We start from the raw sequence: 19,786 nt of genomic DNA on the forward strand, positions 1-19,786 counted from the left end.
ACAACAATATAATGTTTTCAAACATAACATATAGTTCAAATCACACAAAGATAAAACTAGATAAAACAATAATCAATATTCAAAACTAAGTTAATATTTTAACAACACAACACACTCACAACAAAAATGACATTTACACTATTTTATCCTTTTTTATTTTCAAACTTCAAACAAAAATATTGTGGTAAAAGAAATAAATAATCTAATAAATTAAGATGCATATAAGTTTATTTTTTTATGAGTGATATTTTGAAGAGAGTTGAGATATAATGAATGACAACTTCTTTAATTGAATATATTGTTTACAAATTATTATAATCATAGGCCAAATATTATGGCAAACGGTATGAGCGATGTGGTTCTTGTCAAAAAAAAAAAATAACTGAACCGTGAATGCGGTGCGGTTTATGATTACTATTTTTAATCATGATTTTTATAAAATATTAGGAAAACGATGCAGTTCAGACGGTTTGTGCGGTTAATAAAAAATTTGATCACCCCTATTTCCTAATTACAAAACAACAATTATTTTTAATTAATTTATAATTTATTTCATTGATATCTTAGCCCATATAAAAAAATATAAAATAAAATAGCTCCAAATACTTAATTGGTTGACCAAATATTTTGATTAATTAATTAACTATTTTTTTAACACACAATATGTGTGCACATCCACTAGTACTGCATTAAAATGGAATGTTTCTATAGAAATTCTCAACAGAATTAATGGTAACCTAACATTAATGTTTTCGTTGAGAGTTAACGTAACATGAGAGACGACATAAAAAAAAATTATCATCAAATCAGTACTATCGATAATTGTGTCAAAAAATTATATTATATGCCGAATTAAGGTGTATGCTGTATATATAAATACAAAAATGTACGAGAAAGTTGTCTAGAGTAAGTTGTCTTTTTTTTTTTTAAAAAAAAGAGGTTTAAAAAATATGCATGAAAGTGAATACTAGGAAGATGACATTCGGGAGGTTAATTTTTCTCTCTCATAGAAGAAAATCGCCAAGTATCAAACTCTAGTGGTTAACCTGAGAACTCGTGGAGGTCGTGTTTGCCACAAATTAATTTTAACACCATGACACCCGACCCCATGTAGGAGGCCTTTGCAATTTTGTACACTGCTTATTATGATACCCAAACAAAACCGTGTTCCTACTTTTTACGAAAATAACAACATCGTCAAATATAATTTATTTATGTAAACTTGGATATGAAAATGAAAATTAATGTCCGAAGAAGTTACTCATCATATAAATTTTTCTCTATTTTTCAAATTTTATTTAAGTGAGTATTTATTATATTAAAAAAAATCGATTGGACATACACGCAATACATGCATAAAGACACTAGAATGTGTAATTGCAAAGTCTCGACCCCGGCCACTTTCCCCACATGTCTTTTATATGAATCCATAAACAAAATTTTACAAATACGCAATGATACAATTGTGCGACCACTCGACCCAATATTTATGATCCTCGTTTAAATTATAATATATACTCCATTTTTTTGAATTCTAGCATATATATTATATAAGACACATTATGTCAGATTTAAGTGATAATTAATGAACTGCAAAACATATATCCATCGGTGTTCATATAGTCATCAAATGTACCTTTGTATGAGTCAGAGTTACAACATGAATAAGGATTTTCATTATAAGAATTTGTATGGGAAAGAACTCAAAAAAAGAGGGAAAAAATCTTAAAATTTAGAAAATTACCTCTAATAAGAGAATGGAGGAGCTATGGAACACATCCTTGTAGTCGGCGGCGACAGTAGGTGGATGACAAGTGCCGATGGTGTTGGAAGAGTTGAAAGCGCAAGTTTTTTAGGTTTTGACATATGGTTGGAGCGAGAGGAACACCGGTGAAGAGTTTAAAAATATTTAGGTTCTATTAGAGATCACTTTCATATTTCAGTTGTAAATTAGAAACCGACTCAAATTAGAGACCGAAATCACTATGGGTCTTTAATTCGGTTACAAATCTCCTTGTAGTGGGTACTATCAAAGATTTATTGTATGTATCTGTTTGAAATGAATGTTGTAGATCATATTCGTAAAACGAGTACGGATGAGAAGAGAAGGAACTAAACACAACCGATGCTTACATTAAGATTGATTGATAAAATGGGAATCTTGGGGAGCATTTCACGATCATAATTCAGATAAGACGATAATAAAAAGGTTAGGCAAGCAGGAATAAATAATGGTAGGCAATACAAACAAACTGGGAGGCATTGATATGACCACAAATGGAAATTGTCGTTAGATTGTCAACTTTTGATTGCTTTCTACTGCTCAAAATTTCGATGACACCCCATGCTGGGAGCTAAGATATATTCTTTTCATGTGTAAGTGGCAAAATTAATTCTTTTTTTGGGAAAAAATGGTAAACTAACTATTCCATGCCAGTCTTGGTTAAAAGTTGAGATTCTTTCAATATATATGGAGGTGAGGGAAGAACTAGCCACAATAAAAGATGATGCGAAATTATCCCTTTGTCTATCATTCTTTTATTAAAAAAATTTATATCTCAATATCAAATATTATTAAATATTTCCCTGAACATGTTTTGTCCTCACACTAATTTTTTTAGATGTAGATCTATATTTTACTGGAGGGCCAGTTCACGGGACATGCCACACAATATATTTCATCCCTCGAGTAAAAGAAGGGTTGAACTAATTATGTCTCTTCGTCCATCGACTTGCGCTTAAATGTCTTTTGAAGAGTTTCGACCGAAATTAGCTTCTAGGAAAAAAGAAGAAGAAGAAGAAGAAGAAAAGATGCAGAGTGGAGAAAGTAGTGATAAAAGGACACAGCAACAAGATGAAGTACTGGAGTGGTTGAATTTGAGGTTGGGAAGGAATCCATCCCAAGACGAACCGTCACAATCGAGGCCTAATACATCCGGGAAGTTCTACTCTTGCAACTTCTGTATGCGCAAGTTCTACAGTTCACAGGCATTGGGAGGGCACCAGAATGCCCACAAAAGGGAAAGAGGTGCAGTGAGGTTCCATAATTCCATGATCAGATCACTGGGCGTGCGAGCTCACTCCCTCGTGCACAAACCAGGCAGAGATGGAACCGGAACCGGAACCGGAACTGGAACTGGAACTGGAACTGGAACTATAGCAAGATTCGAAGAGGGGGATCAGAGCCTTGGAACAGCATGGCAGAGAAACCAAATGGAAGAAGCGGTGTGGCCCGGAAGTTTCCGATTGGATTTGCAACAACTGCAACTGGAGGAACAGCCGTCGAGTCCAAAATCATTGGACCTGAATCTCAAACTCTAACCAGCTTGTTCATCTAGAGTCCTTTAAGTTGTTGTATCATACTTCTTTTTGCTTTCGTAATCTACCAATCTGTTGATTCCAAGTCGGAGCACACGAGTACGTGACACAATAAGTGACTTTACTTATATGCAGGTTGTAATCACCAAAAAAAAATTATACCGTTATTATCGGCCAAAAGTTACAAATATACGACTTGCATCTGTGAGCTTATTTTTTTACTCTTTTATTTGTTTTATAATTTGTCATTTTCATGAGATTCTTTTAAATAATTTTTTATGTTAGTTTAATATGATCATTAATAGCGTACTTAATTCAATCATATTATTTTGATTTTATTTTTAAATTTAATTTAATTATTTAATTATATATATTTTAGTCAAATTCATGGAAAATCTCTTTTAAATAATTTTTTATGTTAGTTTAATATGATAATTAATAGCGTACTTAATTCAATCATATTATTTTGATTTTATTTTTAAATTTAATTTAATTATTTAATTATATATATTTTAGTCAAATTCATGGAAAATCTCTATCATAATGTTATACATTTTAAAATTTTCTAATATTAATATATATATATATATATATTAAAATAGATGTTATTAATATTAGAATTTTTTTAAAATGTATAACATTATGATATATATATAAATATATATATATAAATATATATATATATATATATATATATATATATATATATATATATATATATATATATATATATCGTTTTTTAAAGCAAAATGTTAAAATCAAGAATGATTTATATTTTAATTTCAACGGAGCACAATGAAGAAGAATATTTTAATTTCAACGAAGTACAATGAAGAAGAAATTGAAGAATTGTATGTGTAAACTTTTAAGTGTTATATAGTGATTATATTACAACGTCATGGTTTACGACATATGATTGCAATATAAATGTCAATATTTCTCAAAGAATAAAATCGTTTCTCAAAAAGAAAAAAAATTCTTCATTCAGAAAAAAATCATTAAAAACAAACAGTGCATAATTCTAATTCTATTTATAATGGTATGAGAACAATTCGAAATATTTGTGGACACAACATATCAATTTTGTGCATTTTTAGTAAATTGAAACATTGAGTCAGTTCCATTTTATTTCCTCCAATATTATCTCGATATATTTTTGAGGTCGATATTGTTTTTGTTTTTCTGTACACGATACTCATATTGTAAACTGTATACTTATTTCGGTCACAACTTTGTATTTCCGAGTTTGCTTTTATTATTAGCTATTTACCTAACAAAAACACAATCTTGGATTATTTCCTATATTTACATCAGTAATTCGTTGAAAAACAAAGAAACGTGCCCTCGATTCCATTATCGGAGTTACAATTTTATTATTATTAGATTATATACTAGCTGTTGTAAGAACAGAAAAATATTCGAAATTGAGTGCCTTGTATTTTACAATTGTTCCTCAATTTCATATGTTACAAGCCGTAGTAGATACTGAACCTTAAAAAAATAGTCTCACAAAGCTTGCTTATTTTAACTCACAAAACTGTTGTCACATGTTCTTAATTATTCCAATAATTATATTTAAGTACTATTTTAGATCTTCAAGAAATAGTTTTTAATTTCATAAGCATATTTATCAATTAATTGATGTAATGAATATAAAAATATCATACACCAAAATATTTTTTATACTCTTATTTTGCTTAATTAATTAAAATCCATTCATATCAATCTATTTACAATATTATATTGCTTAATCAATTCAAATTTATTTATATCATTGTATTTGTATTATTATGTTAGTTCAATATAGTACTTAATATAATAAATCATTATTTCCAATTCTCGTAATTTGTTTTGATCTATCTTTTCCCGAGCAAAATGTTGTTTGACGAGTCGGATCAAGTCATGCAATGACTAAAAAATATTTTTATTATTAATTTAATTTTTGTTATATAGAATATGGATTCAGGGTCGCATATGCTTTCATGCTAGCATCTAAAAAATTACAAATGATTGAAAAGTTTCCAATTGTGAACGGACATAATCATCTTCCACATATTTATTTATTCTCATTATCAAATGACACATATAATACTTTCACATTTTGTTTATTAAATAATAATTAATACTAATCAGTCATATTTTATGATTATGATTCCTTGTTTTTGACTTTCTCCTTTTGCTTTTCTTTCGGTGTAATATTTAATATTGCATTCTAATTCATTTAAAAATATTTTATTTCAATCTATATTATTCTATATATGTTTTGCGATTATCATTGGTTAAAAATACAAGTTTTGAAAATTAAATTTTTAATTTTATATTATATATAATAAGCAATCAATCATGCACGTGCTTCATGATAGTTCCATAAAACACCAAATTATTGTTACATTTAGAGAATGTCCCAACAGACAAGCACACAACATCAATTTCAACAAGCACACAACTCTTTCATTTGCCAAGAGAATCAACTGGTGTACCTGGACGCCAAATAGTCTCGGATTTCCTTCCACGGGAATATGAACAGGCTAAATAACCAGTTGGAGATCGACTCCAATTGGCACCTCTGCCGCAGAAAAATAGTACTCAAGTATGACCAAACTGTGCTGACAGAAAACCCATTTTCTCAGCTCTTGCCAACTTGAAAAATAGTACTCAAGTATGACCAAATTGTGCTTAGGGAAAACCCGTTTTCTCAGCATCAACTCTTGACAACTTGAATAATTGAGAGGACGGATTCTCGGAAACATCATCAAATTTTACAGTCATGCTACAGATATGATGTCAACTGTCGAGTTCTGCTGCTTTGTTCTATCAAAAACCTTGTAATTGTCCACCCTCAGATCGATCCATTATTTCAGGAAGCTTTATAGATCTCAGTATTTCATTATTTCCTTGACTGGTATCAGCTACTGAATTTTCCACTCTGGCTTGAGCAATGTGGATTTTGCGCAACGAATGCATTGGATGAGTTATTATTTGTTACAGTAGCTTTCTCAAGTTCAGGCTCGTTACCTGGAACCGAGGTGCGATTTATGGGAGCACTCTCAACACCACCTGATAAAGTTTGTGGTCTATGGTTAAATCTCCAACGTGTGTTATCAAACCATTTACCAACCTGCCAAGGAAACGTTCAAATGGAATAAACGCATCTCGAAAATAATAATAAGGGTGAGGCGTGCTGAATCAAGAGCACAAGAAAGATGGGCGAAGGAAATTTGATCAAACCTGCTGGATTGAGATCCCTAATTCTTTTGCCAATTTTTCCTTTGCAGCTCTTTCAGGGTATTGATTTTCTTGGAAAGATTCAAAGAGTCTCTGCGAAGAAAAGCATAAAACCTGGATACCATATTTGTTCTCGAGAGAACTAGAAGTTAACATTTAATGATTTTACAATGTAATACAGCATGCCTTTCAGGGGTATCATTACTACTAAATTGTATTTACTTTCGCACTGCACCTACACAAGAGCGGCTGATCAGTCGAGCAAGTTCACGAGGTATACGAGCTGACCTGAGAGAGCTCAAGCTAGTACTCAAAGTAGACTTCAATTTTTTTTAAAAAAATGCAATATGGCAGACCTGGTTTGCATAACAAATCGAGGAAGTTTCACATTAGGAAATATCATGATGGGAATAATACTAAAGATTTACATTATCACCATTAATAAATACCATAAATATTCCCTCGTGTATTCCGTTGCTTGCTCAACTCCTTTCATCATTTTCTACCTTGACATTCAAGGTTATTGGACTCGCTAGAAACATATGCAAATTTGTGTGACAGCTTGAAATGATTAAAAACCATACCAAGCACAACTAAGATGACCATTAATGAACATCATTATCCAAAAAAATCCAAGTTCGAACTTGGCTCTTCGATTCAAGCTCAGGGTCAAGCTTTGAGACTAAAATATAGGAGTAATGATCTCGAGTAATGAGTCATAAATGTAAAGTTATGTTTGAAGCAAGATAATTCTAACCAATCTCATAAACAACCCATTAGACTGTAGGATAAAACTATTTCCACAAGAAGCCCACACTGTAACAAATACCTGTGTTTGAGCTTCCCCAAGAATTTTGTACGTTGATCTTTTAGTTTTTGGACCAGCAGAGTCAACAATTGCCGATGAATTCTGTATGCCCATTTCATTAAGCCTTTTGTGGGTTATTTCATGTCTATGCTGGATTTCTTCTTGGTTTTCATCCTTCATGTCCCCCTGAGTTTTTGCAACTGAAGTTTTATAAGGAGACACCACCACAGTTTTTTGACGATTCGTATTCCTTCTCTTACTACCCACAGTATCTTCAAAATCTTCGTCACTTGAATCAGAATAGTTCCCATATGTTTCCTTTGAGAAGATAAGTAACATAAGCAACCCAAGGAAGTAAAAGGAAAAGGGCAACTGAGCAGCTTTCAACATTAATGAGGAGACCTTTGAGCGGGATTAACAACGAAAAGCAAATAATAAAAGCTCGGTTATAGCATTATTATCAGCGTATATTATTCACTCTTCCTCCAAGGCAATGCACACAAGCGACATGATATCGTTTGCCATGAAGATCACAGCTTTTTTGTGCCACACAAGTATTCTTTTCTTCTAAAATAGCATATAGAAATTTTGCACACTAAGCCTCTTTTACAATTAATTATGTACACAACCTATAACATCAGAAGACTAAAAGGTGGTTAAATAAAGGTTGAATGGAGAGTTGTAGTTTATATTCACTGTTTAGATCCAAATATAGTGACTAATTATTATTTTATTCTACGTGATGAACAATTAGAAAACTACAAGAAGACATTAAAGCAATGAATGACAAACAAAGCCATATTTACTTCAATCTCAATTCATAAAATAGGAGTTCCAAACGAAAATCATATGCTCATTATGTATAAAAATATCAGACTTGGGTCCATGAGCAGTAACAATTTTCCTATATAAGATAGCTTTGATACGAGAAATGAATGTAACTGAAGGTTACAAGGAGATCAGTTTTGGAAAGAGAAAAGCAAAAGAGCCAGAAATTGCATGCACAGACATGGAGAAAGATATCACATACAAAACAAGAAACTGAAATACACCTATCATATGATTACAATTTTCACCAGCTCAACAAAAATGTAGTAATTATTGCTATCATATTACTAAATAAGTGTCAATACCTAGTATCTTATAAGTCATATCGAATTATGAATTTACCTATTACAAAAACTTTCCAATCGTTATTTTATACCCTACATCATGGAATGAGTATCTCAACAAGAGTCTGGAATCCTAACTTCATGATTTTATGCATCATGTGAAATTTCCTATCATGACACAAAGTTATGAGAACAAAGAAACTCACATCGTGCAGTTTCTTGTAGTCCAACCGTTCCACATGTCTTTTACTAGAGGAAGGTTCACTATTTCCCAAAAGGTAAGACAGGTCATCTTTCTGCGATTCTCTCATCATCCCACCCACTTTAGATATTTTTCTGTCACAACCCGAGCTGGGGGAACCATAACCTGGTGGCGACAAACTATGCCCTGTATTTACACCAGGCACCTCGGCATCATCAATTAGACCAACAAGATCCTCGGAGTCGGACGAAAAATCAGAACTTGAAGAATCAAGCTTCACCAGCTCATCTTTATCAGGAGCAGCAGGATCAAAATCACCATCTTCTGAATCGTCAGAAGGAAGCGCAAGACATTTTTCATTATCAGGGGGAGCCAACAAATAATCAGATGCAGACAAATAAGGACATTCGTTGGAACTTGATTCATCTCCTGTAACCTTTTCAAGTTTATCTGGTTTGTCAGGGTCATAATCATTATCCTGGGAATCATCTGGTGATGATCCGTGAATATCATCCAGTTTCTTTCCTGATGCAACAACGGCCTCAGGAAAGATTTTCTGTAAGATGGCAGTGAGTATGATGAGCATGTGTCCATTCATAAAGATTTAAATATGAAGAATGGAAGCAGAAATAGGGTAGACCTCCCAATTATCAAGGATAGAAACTTTAGACTCCTGAAAATCCTTAAGCATGTGAATGCAGTCTAATTTACAATCACATCCAGGGCAAAGCCAACCTTCATCGCCAGGAGGAACTAATACACCAACAAAAAAAGGGAAACAAAGATTAATAATTTATGATAAGAAGACATGATAATTTATGATAATAAGACATCCAGAACAAGAGAAACCAAAGATATAAAACGAGTGGCTTTAATTTACTCTGCTCTTTTAACAGAGGTGGTTCCAAGCAAAACTGGTGAAATCCTCTTTGACAGGCACCATCACACAGAATAATATCGTTATCAACTTGCAAGTCCTTAGAGCCACATTTTGCACAGAATATCTGCAATTAAAAAATTCTCAACCATGACTAAATCTCTATCTTCTGTAAAAAAAAGCAAAAGTTCAGCCATGATCAAGCGACGTTGCCATAGTTTGAAACTATTCTAGTTGTTGAGTCAGTATCTACACCATGAGGTGGCATGTGTTGACAGGAATTTCTTTGCTTCGCAAGTTACAATCCATTATCACTTCATTTACTTTACTGATAAAGTTTGCTTACATAATGTCAAAATGAAGTAAGAATGTGGCAAGTAAAAGGTTTTCTAAATAAAAAGCTTATGAAATCCACGTGAAATGAATTTTTGAAGCAGTATTTATTAAGGTCCGAAAAGGTTCAAGAAACACTGATATAAAGTTCCACAAGTAACATAAATGGAATAAAAAATATGGCTGCAGTTAAAGAACCAAGAATTTCTTAAATAACTATAAACTCTTGACTTTTATAGTTATCCCTATAATTACTAACACCAACGTCAAATTAGAGTCAATACTGAGATTGAAAAGTTTTGATATTAAACACCCACAATAACTGTGAAAATAATGCTTCAAAGCAGCATATGTAGAAAAAGACTCTAAATAAACTATAACATATAGCACGAAAATTACCATTGCTATACCAGATTATGTATGAAGCCTACTAGCCACTTGAAATAATATGAAAAATCGAGCAATATCTTAGAATCTCTTGGGGTTAAAAAAAAAATCACTCTGAAAAGAAAACCACAGAGAAGTTTTTTTCTTGGACTATTTTTTCTGCATCACAAGCCTCTATCGTTAGATGACTGCTGAACCCTACACATCTTTTCATTTAAGAATCCAAATATTCACTGATGCAAGTAAATTGAAAGCTGGGGCCGCCTCTTTAAAAATGCTCGAATTAACAGAACAGGAGGTCTGACGTCGCAAAGATGGCTCCAACCAACCAACATTTGCCAGACTTTGGTTTAAATGAAAGCAATGAGCATTATAAAAATATGCACACGATCAAATGTGTCCCTACATCTTCACTGTAGATCTCTCCTTTAGAGTCAAACAGGGATTCCGGAAGCTTTCCCGCAGCAAGTGAATGATCGATATGCTGAAACAATTCTCTTATCTTCAATTTGTAACGTAAAATATGAGATTTTGCATTTTGGAGCTCCTTCTCTGGCTTTAACTTTTCCAGGCTGAAAAATAGGAAGCAATCATCAATGTGGCTCGAACATAGTTGGCAATAGTTAGACCGAGCTCGAGAGCATAAAGAAATATGAAAAATTTTCTTGATCAATATGCCTGGTTCAAGATGCATTGAAGGATATGCGTGCATAAAATGATGGATGAAAGCAAAAGTTTTATACTAAATTTCATCAACCTAGACAAGAGGCTTTAACAAATTTCATCAACCTAGATGTAGATGACCATATTTAGAAACACAACCATGTCACAAATCACTTCAATGACAGAAGCACTAGCCCATTAAAAAGTAAGACAGGAAATAGGAATATGTACCGAATATTGAGGACAAGACAAACCTTTGTCCTTTCCAGCCTTCAGCAGAATATGCGTCAATTAAGCTTTGTTCATATTTTATCCGGTGCAATAAATATCTTAGATGGATCTTAGTTTTTAAAAATTCAGTCACAGAACCTCTCTCCACCTCCTTCTTTTTTCTTCCCCTACTTTTCTTTTCTCCACTAGCATTACCTTCTGACATCACACTCTCAGACTCAAAAACCATGGGTTTCTCCGGTGATTTTGGATGCAATGCCCATGAACTGGTTAATGCACTTGTTTGTTTAGCTTTTCTCTTTCTCTGTTGTAATTCAATGCCTTTATATTCAGCTTCCAAACGACCAAATTCATTAACCGCATCAACCTGAATTGGTTCCAATTTTCCTGAATTGGGGTTTACAGATGCATGGCCAGTTGATCCACCTGAACAGTTGACGTCTACGGGAAAATTCTGGAATGGTTCTTCCAAGTCTTCAAAAGTAGAGGAAATCTTCACTTCCCATAGCTGGCCACTTGGTTCCGCACTAAAAATCTGGGCTATATCTCTGGTATTTGGACCTGCTATTCTTTCCTTGTCAGAGATTTTTTCCATTGAAATTAATTTGGCATCTTTAAACACCACCGACTCAGTAACAGTTCTCTTTGAATCCAATTCACTATTTTCAGGCATCAGTAGTCCACAATCAGAGCTCAGGGACATAAGATCAGAACTTACTCAACATTTATATTCCTGAAAATCCAAATCCCTGACCCCCTTTTCAGGTTCATCAACTCTATTGGTCTATCCCACTTGTACATTTAAAAAGTTACGGCAATATCACCCCAGATTCAATATAATTACTATGTTTAATGCCTTATAGAACAGGTCCGCGGTTGTGTCTCGTATACCCAGAATTCAATCGCCGTCCAGGTCTATCCATACTTTTCCACGCCTCCGATGACCAAAAACCATAAAACCAATACCTAACCTCAATAACAACCAGTAAAAGAACACTGGACTATATCGTGAAGAACCTAAAAAACGCAAGTAACACCGTGCACTAGAGCTGCTATTTTAATGCACTCAATTCACCTCATCCCATCTATGAAATGACAGGCCCACAAAACTAGATGGTAGTTAATCGACCCCCTTTTCCAGCAGCTCCTTACCTGCAAATCAACACATCTGCAATCACGTTATCCATGCAGCTTGTCAAATTTCAGTATTTCAAAATTTTAGAATAAAGAAACAAAAAAGTTTCAATTTTTAAACATCCGAACAAGATATCCCATAAAAAAAACACCTCCCACCACACACAGACATTCACCATGTAGGCCATCACGCACGCATATTCATATAACATAAACAAAAGAAGTGAAGATACCTGAGGTCCAGATCAAGTTTAAAAGAGGTAAATACATAAATAATCACAACCCACTTAGTCGATCTTCTATTTCCAGCTCGGGAAAAAAGAAAGAAAGTAGAAAAAGAAAAGATAACGAAAGCGAATGCCTGGGAAGAAATGAGTTCCCACAATGCTTCCAGATGCAGAAATAATGCAAATCCCTGGTGAATTTAACGTGTGTTGGTCGCGATTTAATCCTCAGAATCACCACGGAAGCTCATGAACCGTGGAGAGAAGGATGAGGCGGTATCACTTTCGGTCACACTATCGTGCGCTGCGTACTGAGGAGGATACGATGCGATGCTTCCAGAATGGCAGAATCCAGTGTCTCTGTCCCCTCTCGGAAAGATGAGCATGGGCCGTCGGCTGGATCATTCGTAATACAGCCCATTCATCGTATGGGCCGAACTACTTACAATTGGTCCAAATATGTTAATTTCAAAGCCTAGATCGTTGGACTATCGATGGGCTCTGCTGCATCGGGGCAACGCACTCAACAGGATTTTAGGGGGGTGTATTCAACGTGAGAAATTTATTGACTTTTAATAACTTTTGTAGATTTTAAAAATTTAGAGGTATTCAATCAAGACTTTTGCATACTCTATAGAAGTCTTGTGGTATTCAAAATAGACTTTCATGGAGTTTTATAAAGTCAAGTGGTATTCAACATTGACTTTTATAAACTCTATAAAAGTTTACATGTATTCAAATTTTCCATGGACTTTTAATAACTCCATGAAATTCATTGACATACAAACATTAAAGCCTAAGGTACAACTACAAATTGTAAAAAATTGTATTTGGTTCACCCCAAAGATTTGAATGGATTTTTAAAACTTCTAACTCTCTCTCTGTCGCTTCACATCACATATCTTCATATCTTCTCTCCTCTCATCTATTTCTTACTCTCTCAAATTTTCGAAGTGTATCTCTATATATATTTTCATCTTTCTTTTTCAAATTTTTATTTTTTGGCTGATTGTTCATTTAATAATTTTTTATTTTAATAACACGGGGAAATTTTGAATTATAGAATTGATTTTGTGATTTTTAATTTATGATTTATGTAAATTAATGTAATATTCAATAATAATAAAAGATGATCAAAAAAATGTTGTTTAATTCTTAATAATTGAATAGTTTCGTAACAACAATGATTTTTTAAATTCATTTTCGTATTTTTAATTAATATGTAAGCTATGATATTTTTATACAAAATTTTATTCACACAATAATAAATAATATTATTTTTACATTTATATTATCAATTTAAAAATAAGATTACATGTTAATCAATTGATGTATTTTAAAAAATTTACAAACATGCATATAAACCCACATATATATACATGTAAGGATTAAACGATTTAACTTTTAAATAAGTAAATTTATTTATTAATATAAATATTAAAAATAATTTCAAATTGAATATGTTATATATGTCAATTAATTATTGGTTCAAAGAAATTAATAAAAAATCACATGTTATAGTTAAGTACAAAATTTATAAAATTCTATTAAAAAAAATCTACAAAAGTCTATAAAAATCTTGTAAAAAAGTCTACATAAATCCACATAAATCTGTTTATAAATCTGTGAGATTCCATAAAAGTCAATAAAAATTTATCAAATCCATAAAAGTCTATCATTTAAAAAAGTCATTAAAATCATCAAAACTCTAAATTGAATACACCTCACTTAGTTCAATTTTGCTTTCGTTTTCAACCGTCACCTTTTTCAAGAATAATCTATCAAATTAATTCGTATTAATTTATTTTGTAATTTGTTTGATACTATCAAACTAGTATTTCAAATTCGCAAATTTCAATTTTTTAAATCTTTCCATTCAATCTTTACAAATAGTTTAAATATTATTGTATATGTATATATATTATTTTTTTGAAACATATGTATATATATTCTAAAAACTTTAGATAGCTGTACTATTTATAATAGAAAAAAGGTTAAAATCATTAGTTAAAATAATAATATTTTGGAAAAAAATTAAATTTTTCGATTATATAAACACTAGACGCTTACAAAGAGTGTCACAGAAACTTTTTGTGACATCGTCAATTTTATGCGAAAGATGTTCGATCTGACTAACTCATAAAAAATTATAGTTTTTTATATAAAAAAATATATTATTTTTGTAGTGAATATAGATCAATATGTCTTATTATTTATTAATATAAATACACGGATAATATTAATATAATATATTAACCAATATATATATATATATATATATATATATACTATATCTATACTTCTATACTATATTATTAAATGTGAGGATATGATAATAATTATCTAGAGAGGACATCAATTTTTTTTTTCAATTTTACCCTTATTTAATATTAGTATTACAGTTTTGTTTTTCGTTTTTTAAATTTCAACACACACTTTTATTTTATTTTTTTATTTCAACCATTCAAATATCAATTTAATCTCTTCATAATTTGAAAAAATTTTATTTTAATTTATCGATAATGATAAAATAGATTGTACATATATATATATATATATATTTACATATATATATATATATATATATATATATATATATTGGTGGTTGGTGCAGGTAGCGGCAGGCCCCACACAAATACAACTCTATCGTCTCAGCTACGTATATAGACTGGGGGAGGAATACTTTTTTCCGTGGAGATGTGAGAGGAACAGTGCGGTGATCGGTTGTCCATGGCAACCTTCGCCTCCTTTCTCTCCCCTCCTCTACCTTCCCTACACCGGATCTCATCGTCACCACCGCGTTTTTTCCCTGTTATGTCCTCTTCTTTCTGTGGTTTCTCTCGGAATTTCGGTGAATCTCCAAGTCTCAGAGCTCGGGTGTTTGCATCCCCTTCTTCTTCTCCTGATTGGGGGTTTGGTCCTGGCGACGAAAGTCCTCGGTCGAAGGTTAGGTTTTATTGTTGTATTTAGTTTATTTGATTTTATGGATCTGAATTTGCCTTTTTTTAAATGCGAATTATGAATAATACCATTGTTTGAAGTCAAGCTAAATCTGTCATTTTTTATAGGTCTGCTGATTCAATTCATGAACTTGATTAGAATTGATAATTGAACTTTTTTAGGGTGACTAAAAAGGTTGGTGCACGATGCAATATTTAAAGCTAACTGATTTTAGGTAAAAAGTAAAAACCTTGGAAGGATCAAGATAAAATCACTCTTTATTTTTTGGGAGCACATGGTTTGATCTGCTAGCTGAATAGATAGTATTAAACGAAATATTGGTGGTGGTTCTTTTTATTTGTCTCATTCTTTTATTTTTTTGATTGATGAGAAGCTAGTCTTCAACAATATTATTCTAGTAGACGATTTTATTTTCAAGCATATATGAAAAATAAGAACTGTGGTCCAATAAGTTTCTGAAACCTGAAAATTTGAGCTTTAACATTTCAGAAATCAGCCCTCTTTAATTTGATACAAGAGATAGAGCCCTTAGATGTGAGCATTATCCAGAAAGATGTTCCTCCTACCACTATTGATGCCATGAAAAGGACCATATCAGGCATGTTGGGTTTGCTTCCATCAGATCAATTTCAGGTGGTGATTGAAGCTTTATGGGAACCACTATTCAAGTTATTGATTTCTTCAATGATGACCGGGTATGTCCACTTTCTTTCAGTGACTCAAATGCTCTTGTTACCAAAATCTTATTAAATAAATGAAACAATAAAATGATAATAACTGCGAGGAGTATATTTATAAAAAATTGTTACTGGTGAACACTGGCAGTTAATGATACAATGTTTGTAGCAATCCTCTGTTTTTTATCATTTGCTATGCAATGAATCAAGCATGCTTCAACCAATCGAAATGCCATTTCTAAATCTTGTATCTCTAAGATCACAGAAATATAATTATGTGTAGCTTTTTCTAAGGCAGTAAATTTGTTTGACAATATAAGTAGCTACAAGAAATGCATTTAGTAACATAATTTCATGATCAAACATTCCATCTTATTGCATGCTTTGTTAAAGAAGCTTCTGGCGATCAACTCAGTTACACAGAATTAATTGATCTTATTGTGCTTGGAAATGACTGGAGATGACATGTTTTTGTACTGGAGCCTCAAGAAACACATAAATGCACTTTTCAGAGGACCAGATTGTGAAATGTAACCTAAATTGATTGGCTACTTATTTACGATGCTTTTCCAGCAATTCGGTAAATTTCAATATGACATCCTTTTTTTGTGCAGATATACATTACGGAATGCTGAATATAAGCTTTTCCTTGAGAGGAATGTTGAAATATATGGACATGTTGATAAATCTCATACTGAAGAAAATTCTAAGCTGGAAATCGAAGAGACACTTCTGAAAAGTAATGGAACAAGCAGAACATACAGACAAGAAAGATTGCCTTCATTCAAGAAAGCAATAGAAATCACATCCAACATTCCGGATTTTGGTGAAATGACCCATGAAGCTCGAGAATATATTTTGAAACTGCATTCTCATTTATCTTCTGTGAAGAAGGTATTTTTTTTTTCAAATTTGTGGTGTGCCAAAATTACTGTGGGATGAACTATTGTGTTTGACTTTGACTTGATGCCTCATGTCATGACAACTTGATTAAGTAATATATGGAAACATATGTCTTATTTAAAACAAACTTTTATCTGGTAAAAAAGATTTGCAATTGGCAGATGAAATTGGAACAACTCAACGCAATTTTTCACTCATTTTATCTTGAGGTTCTAAGAATCACTAGGCGGTAGGCCGGCGACCACCCATCGCATGGTGCCCGCCTACCGCCAAGGTGCCTAAGCGGCCACCTAGACGGATTCTGGTTTTTAAAAAAATATATTAATTAATTATAAAAATACATAAAATATTTTATAATATAAAAATCAGTCAAAATATGCATTAATGTGTTCAACATTTTCATTATTATTTTTTAAACCATGCTTATAAAAGTGCATAAATTTGTGTATGTGCATATATTTCAACAAAATATGTATAAATTTGTTCAACCAAATTTTTTTAAAAAATTATTAATATTTATAAATTTATTTTTTAAAAAAATAATAATCGAACCATCTAGGCTGTTTGTTACCCGCCTAGGCAGGTTTTGAGGCACTGCCTAGGCTGCCGATTTTTTCAGCACTGCCTAGAGCCACCGATTTTCTAAAAATCGAGGAGGTGAGTGACCGCCTAGGGGCACCGCCTTTTAAAACAATGTTTTATCTACAATGTTTGGCTTGGTTTAGGTTGTTAAATAATAAATATCAGACAATATATTGAGTGTGTTTCTCTTAGTATTTTTTCTGCATACTATTGTTGAACTTTGTTACTCTTTATTTTCTCGTGATCATGTTCGGTAACATTCCCACTGTGACTTTCATTGTTTGTTGCCATTGCTATTTTTTCTAGAGTTTTAAAATTGGTAGTTTCTTCAAAAGTACAACTCCAATGCACTTTTATCCCTAAATTTCATTCTGCCTATACTAGGAGCTCCATGAAGCCAAGAGGAAAACTGCTGCTCTCCAGATGCAACAATTTGTTGGGGAAGAAAAGAATGAACTATTAGATTATTTAAGATCTTTGCAACCTGAAATGGTAAGACTTGATGTTTATTTACCGATGATCTACATGTACAAAACTGTTTTCAGGAGAATTTCCATTTTTAGAATTTATTGTCTGATTCTTTTCTTCTAAAGATTAATGTATTGGGAAATATTTATGCTCTTGTGATCTTATATTGGTGCTAAAAAACTGTGTCAATCCATGACTTGGGGACAAGGAACCCGTGTCAAAAAGTTGGACACCAACTTAAATCCTATCTTTATAGTTTGTAGTGGTAATAAAGCAATTTTCGTGAGCAGGTAGCCGAGTTATCGGAACCAACATGTCCAGATTTAAAGGATACAATTCATTCAGTAGTTCATGGTCTCTTAGCCACCCTTTCTCCTAAGATGCACTCGAAGGGCTCTGATCTTGGTGGCAGCAACTCCACGGGAACTATAAATGTTGAAACTGAAGGAGATTGTGTTGATCTTGTTGAAAACAGTTCACTTCAATTCCAACCCCTAATTTCATTACCACGCGATTATCTGGCACGCCTGCTGTTTTGGTTAGTATATCTACTCCCTAGATACCATATTAGAACAGTCGGATATAGAAGTTGTCGTTTGTGCCAACTTGATCTATTCATAAAAAGACAAGTTACTTGTGTAAAGCATACGTGGTCCTGGTTTAGCAATGTGTTGCAGTAAGCCAAACTAGCTCAAATTTATTGAAGGAAGTCTCTTAGTTTATTATTCACACCACCTGATCAACAACTGAGAGTTTTCCGAATTTATCTTTCACTGTCTGCCTTCCTTGGAGATGTACTCATGTATATGGTTTTCGTGGCTTGCATCTAATAGTTTACCCTCAGATAGCATTTTTCACTCAATTACAATGCAATGTGATTCTCAAGTATATTTTAGTTGTTTTCGGATGCCAACCATAATTGTCGTACAGTGATGTGATGTCACCATGCGATGTGAAATTGTTCTAATTTTCACCTTATTATAATTTTTTTCCATTTGATTTCAATTAGGTGTATGCTACTGGGGCACTACCTTAGGGGCCTAGAGTACAGATTGGAGCTCATGGAGCTTCTATCATTGTCTTACATTGCAGACTGTGATGATTCAAATGGTGAAGTACAAGCTGTTTGAAATGAGATTGCTTAATGGGTTTCATGTGTAAATATATGCAAATATTTTTTGTTCTATTAATCAATTGAGTATTTATGACAACTTTAAAACATGAGTGATACATGTGATCTGTTTGGTTTTAAGATTGCACTTTTTGTTTGAATGGAAGCCACTTCTTGAACATGTGGGGCAAAGTGCTACATGACGGGAGCCACCTCTTGAACCTGTAGAAGTCACCTCTAGATTCTCGACGCTGGTGGATCAAAGGGTCAGGCCGCGACGTCCTCGTCGCGTTCTGAAAGAGGGGTGATTGTGATGTCCCACATCTTAAAAATGAAATATTTGAAACGAGTTTATAATGGTTTACAATGGACTTCTATAGCAATTTGGGTTAATCATTTTCACAAAGCGAGTACGAATACAAAATAGTTGCTATAGTGGTTCATTGTGCAGTCACGCGACTGAGCTCGGGCTCGGGGTGTGACACAGTCAACAACATGAATGAAAATGAAAGGCAGCACATGTAAGATAAAGGACAACGATAAAAAATATGTAATTTTATATTTGTCACA

General features: G+C 32.7%; 3 protein-coding genes across 9 annotated transcripts; 2 read left to right on the forward strand and 1 right to left on the reverse strand.

Moving 5' to 3' along the window:
- Positions 1–2,538: 2,538 nt before the first annotated feature.
- LOC140818474 (zinc finger protein 7-like) lies at positions 2,539–3,434 on the forward strand. The gene has a single exon (XM_073178434.1). The coding sequence runs from the start codon at positions 2,743–2,745 to the stop codon at positions 3,319–3,321; it is 579 nt and encodes a 192-aa protein (XP_073034535.1). The 5' UTR covers positions 2,539–2,742; the 3' UTR covers positions 3,322–3,434.
- Positions 3,435–5,648: 2,214 nt separating this feature from the next.
- LOC140818158 (pathogenesis-related homeodomain protein) lies at positions 5,649–12,881 on the reverse strand. Of its 7 annotated transcripts, none has more exons than XM_073178035.1 (10): positions 12,652–12,881; positions 12,232–12,308; positions 11,180–12,122; positions 10,669–10,834; positions 9,546–9,669; positions 9,306–9,418; positions 8,670–9,221; positions 7,373–7,669; positions 6,547–6,657; positions 5,649–6,436 (listed from the first exon to the last, which is right to left on the reverse strand). In XM_073178035.1, exons 3-10 carry the CDS (start codon positions 11,857–11,859, stop codon positions 6,224–6,226), a joined length of 2,256 nt encoding a protein of 751 aa, XP_073034136.1. In that variant the 5' UTR covers positions 11,860–12,122; positions 12,232–12,308; positions 12,652–12,881; the 3' UTR covers positions 5,649–6,223. The 7 variants fall into 7 exon arrangements, with proteins under 7 accessions (XP_073034136.1, XP_073034135.1, XP_073034133.1 ...); XM_073178034.1 differs by having other exon boundaries at positions 12,232–12,324; XM_073178032.1 differs by having other exon boundaries at positions 12,524–12,881.
- A 2,299-nt stretch (positions 12,882–15,180) lies between these two features.
- On the forward strand, positions 15,181–19,357 carry LOC140818356 (uncharacterized). The gene is made up of 6 exons (XM_073178289.1): positions 15,181–15,460; positions 15,965–16,170; positions 16,767–17,046; positions 18,022–18,129; positions 18,396–18,643; positions 19,115–19,357. Exons 1-6 carry the CDS (start codon positions 15,245–15,247, stop codon positions 19,233–19,235), a joined length of 1,179 nt encoding a protein of 392 aa, XP_073034390.1. The 5' UTR covers positions 15,181–15,244; the 3' UTR covers positions 19,236–19,357.
- The last annotated feature ends 429 nt before the right edge of the window (positions 19,358–19,786 follow it).

This window comes from Primulina eburnea, chromosome 17 (genome assembly GCF_022965805.1).
Source record: "Primulina eburnea isolate SZY01 chromosome 17, ASM2296580v1, whole genome shotgun sequence".
Lineage (NCBI taxonomy): Eukaryota > Viridiplantae > Streptophyta > Magnoliopsida > Lamiales > Gesneriaceae > Primulina > Primulina eburnea.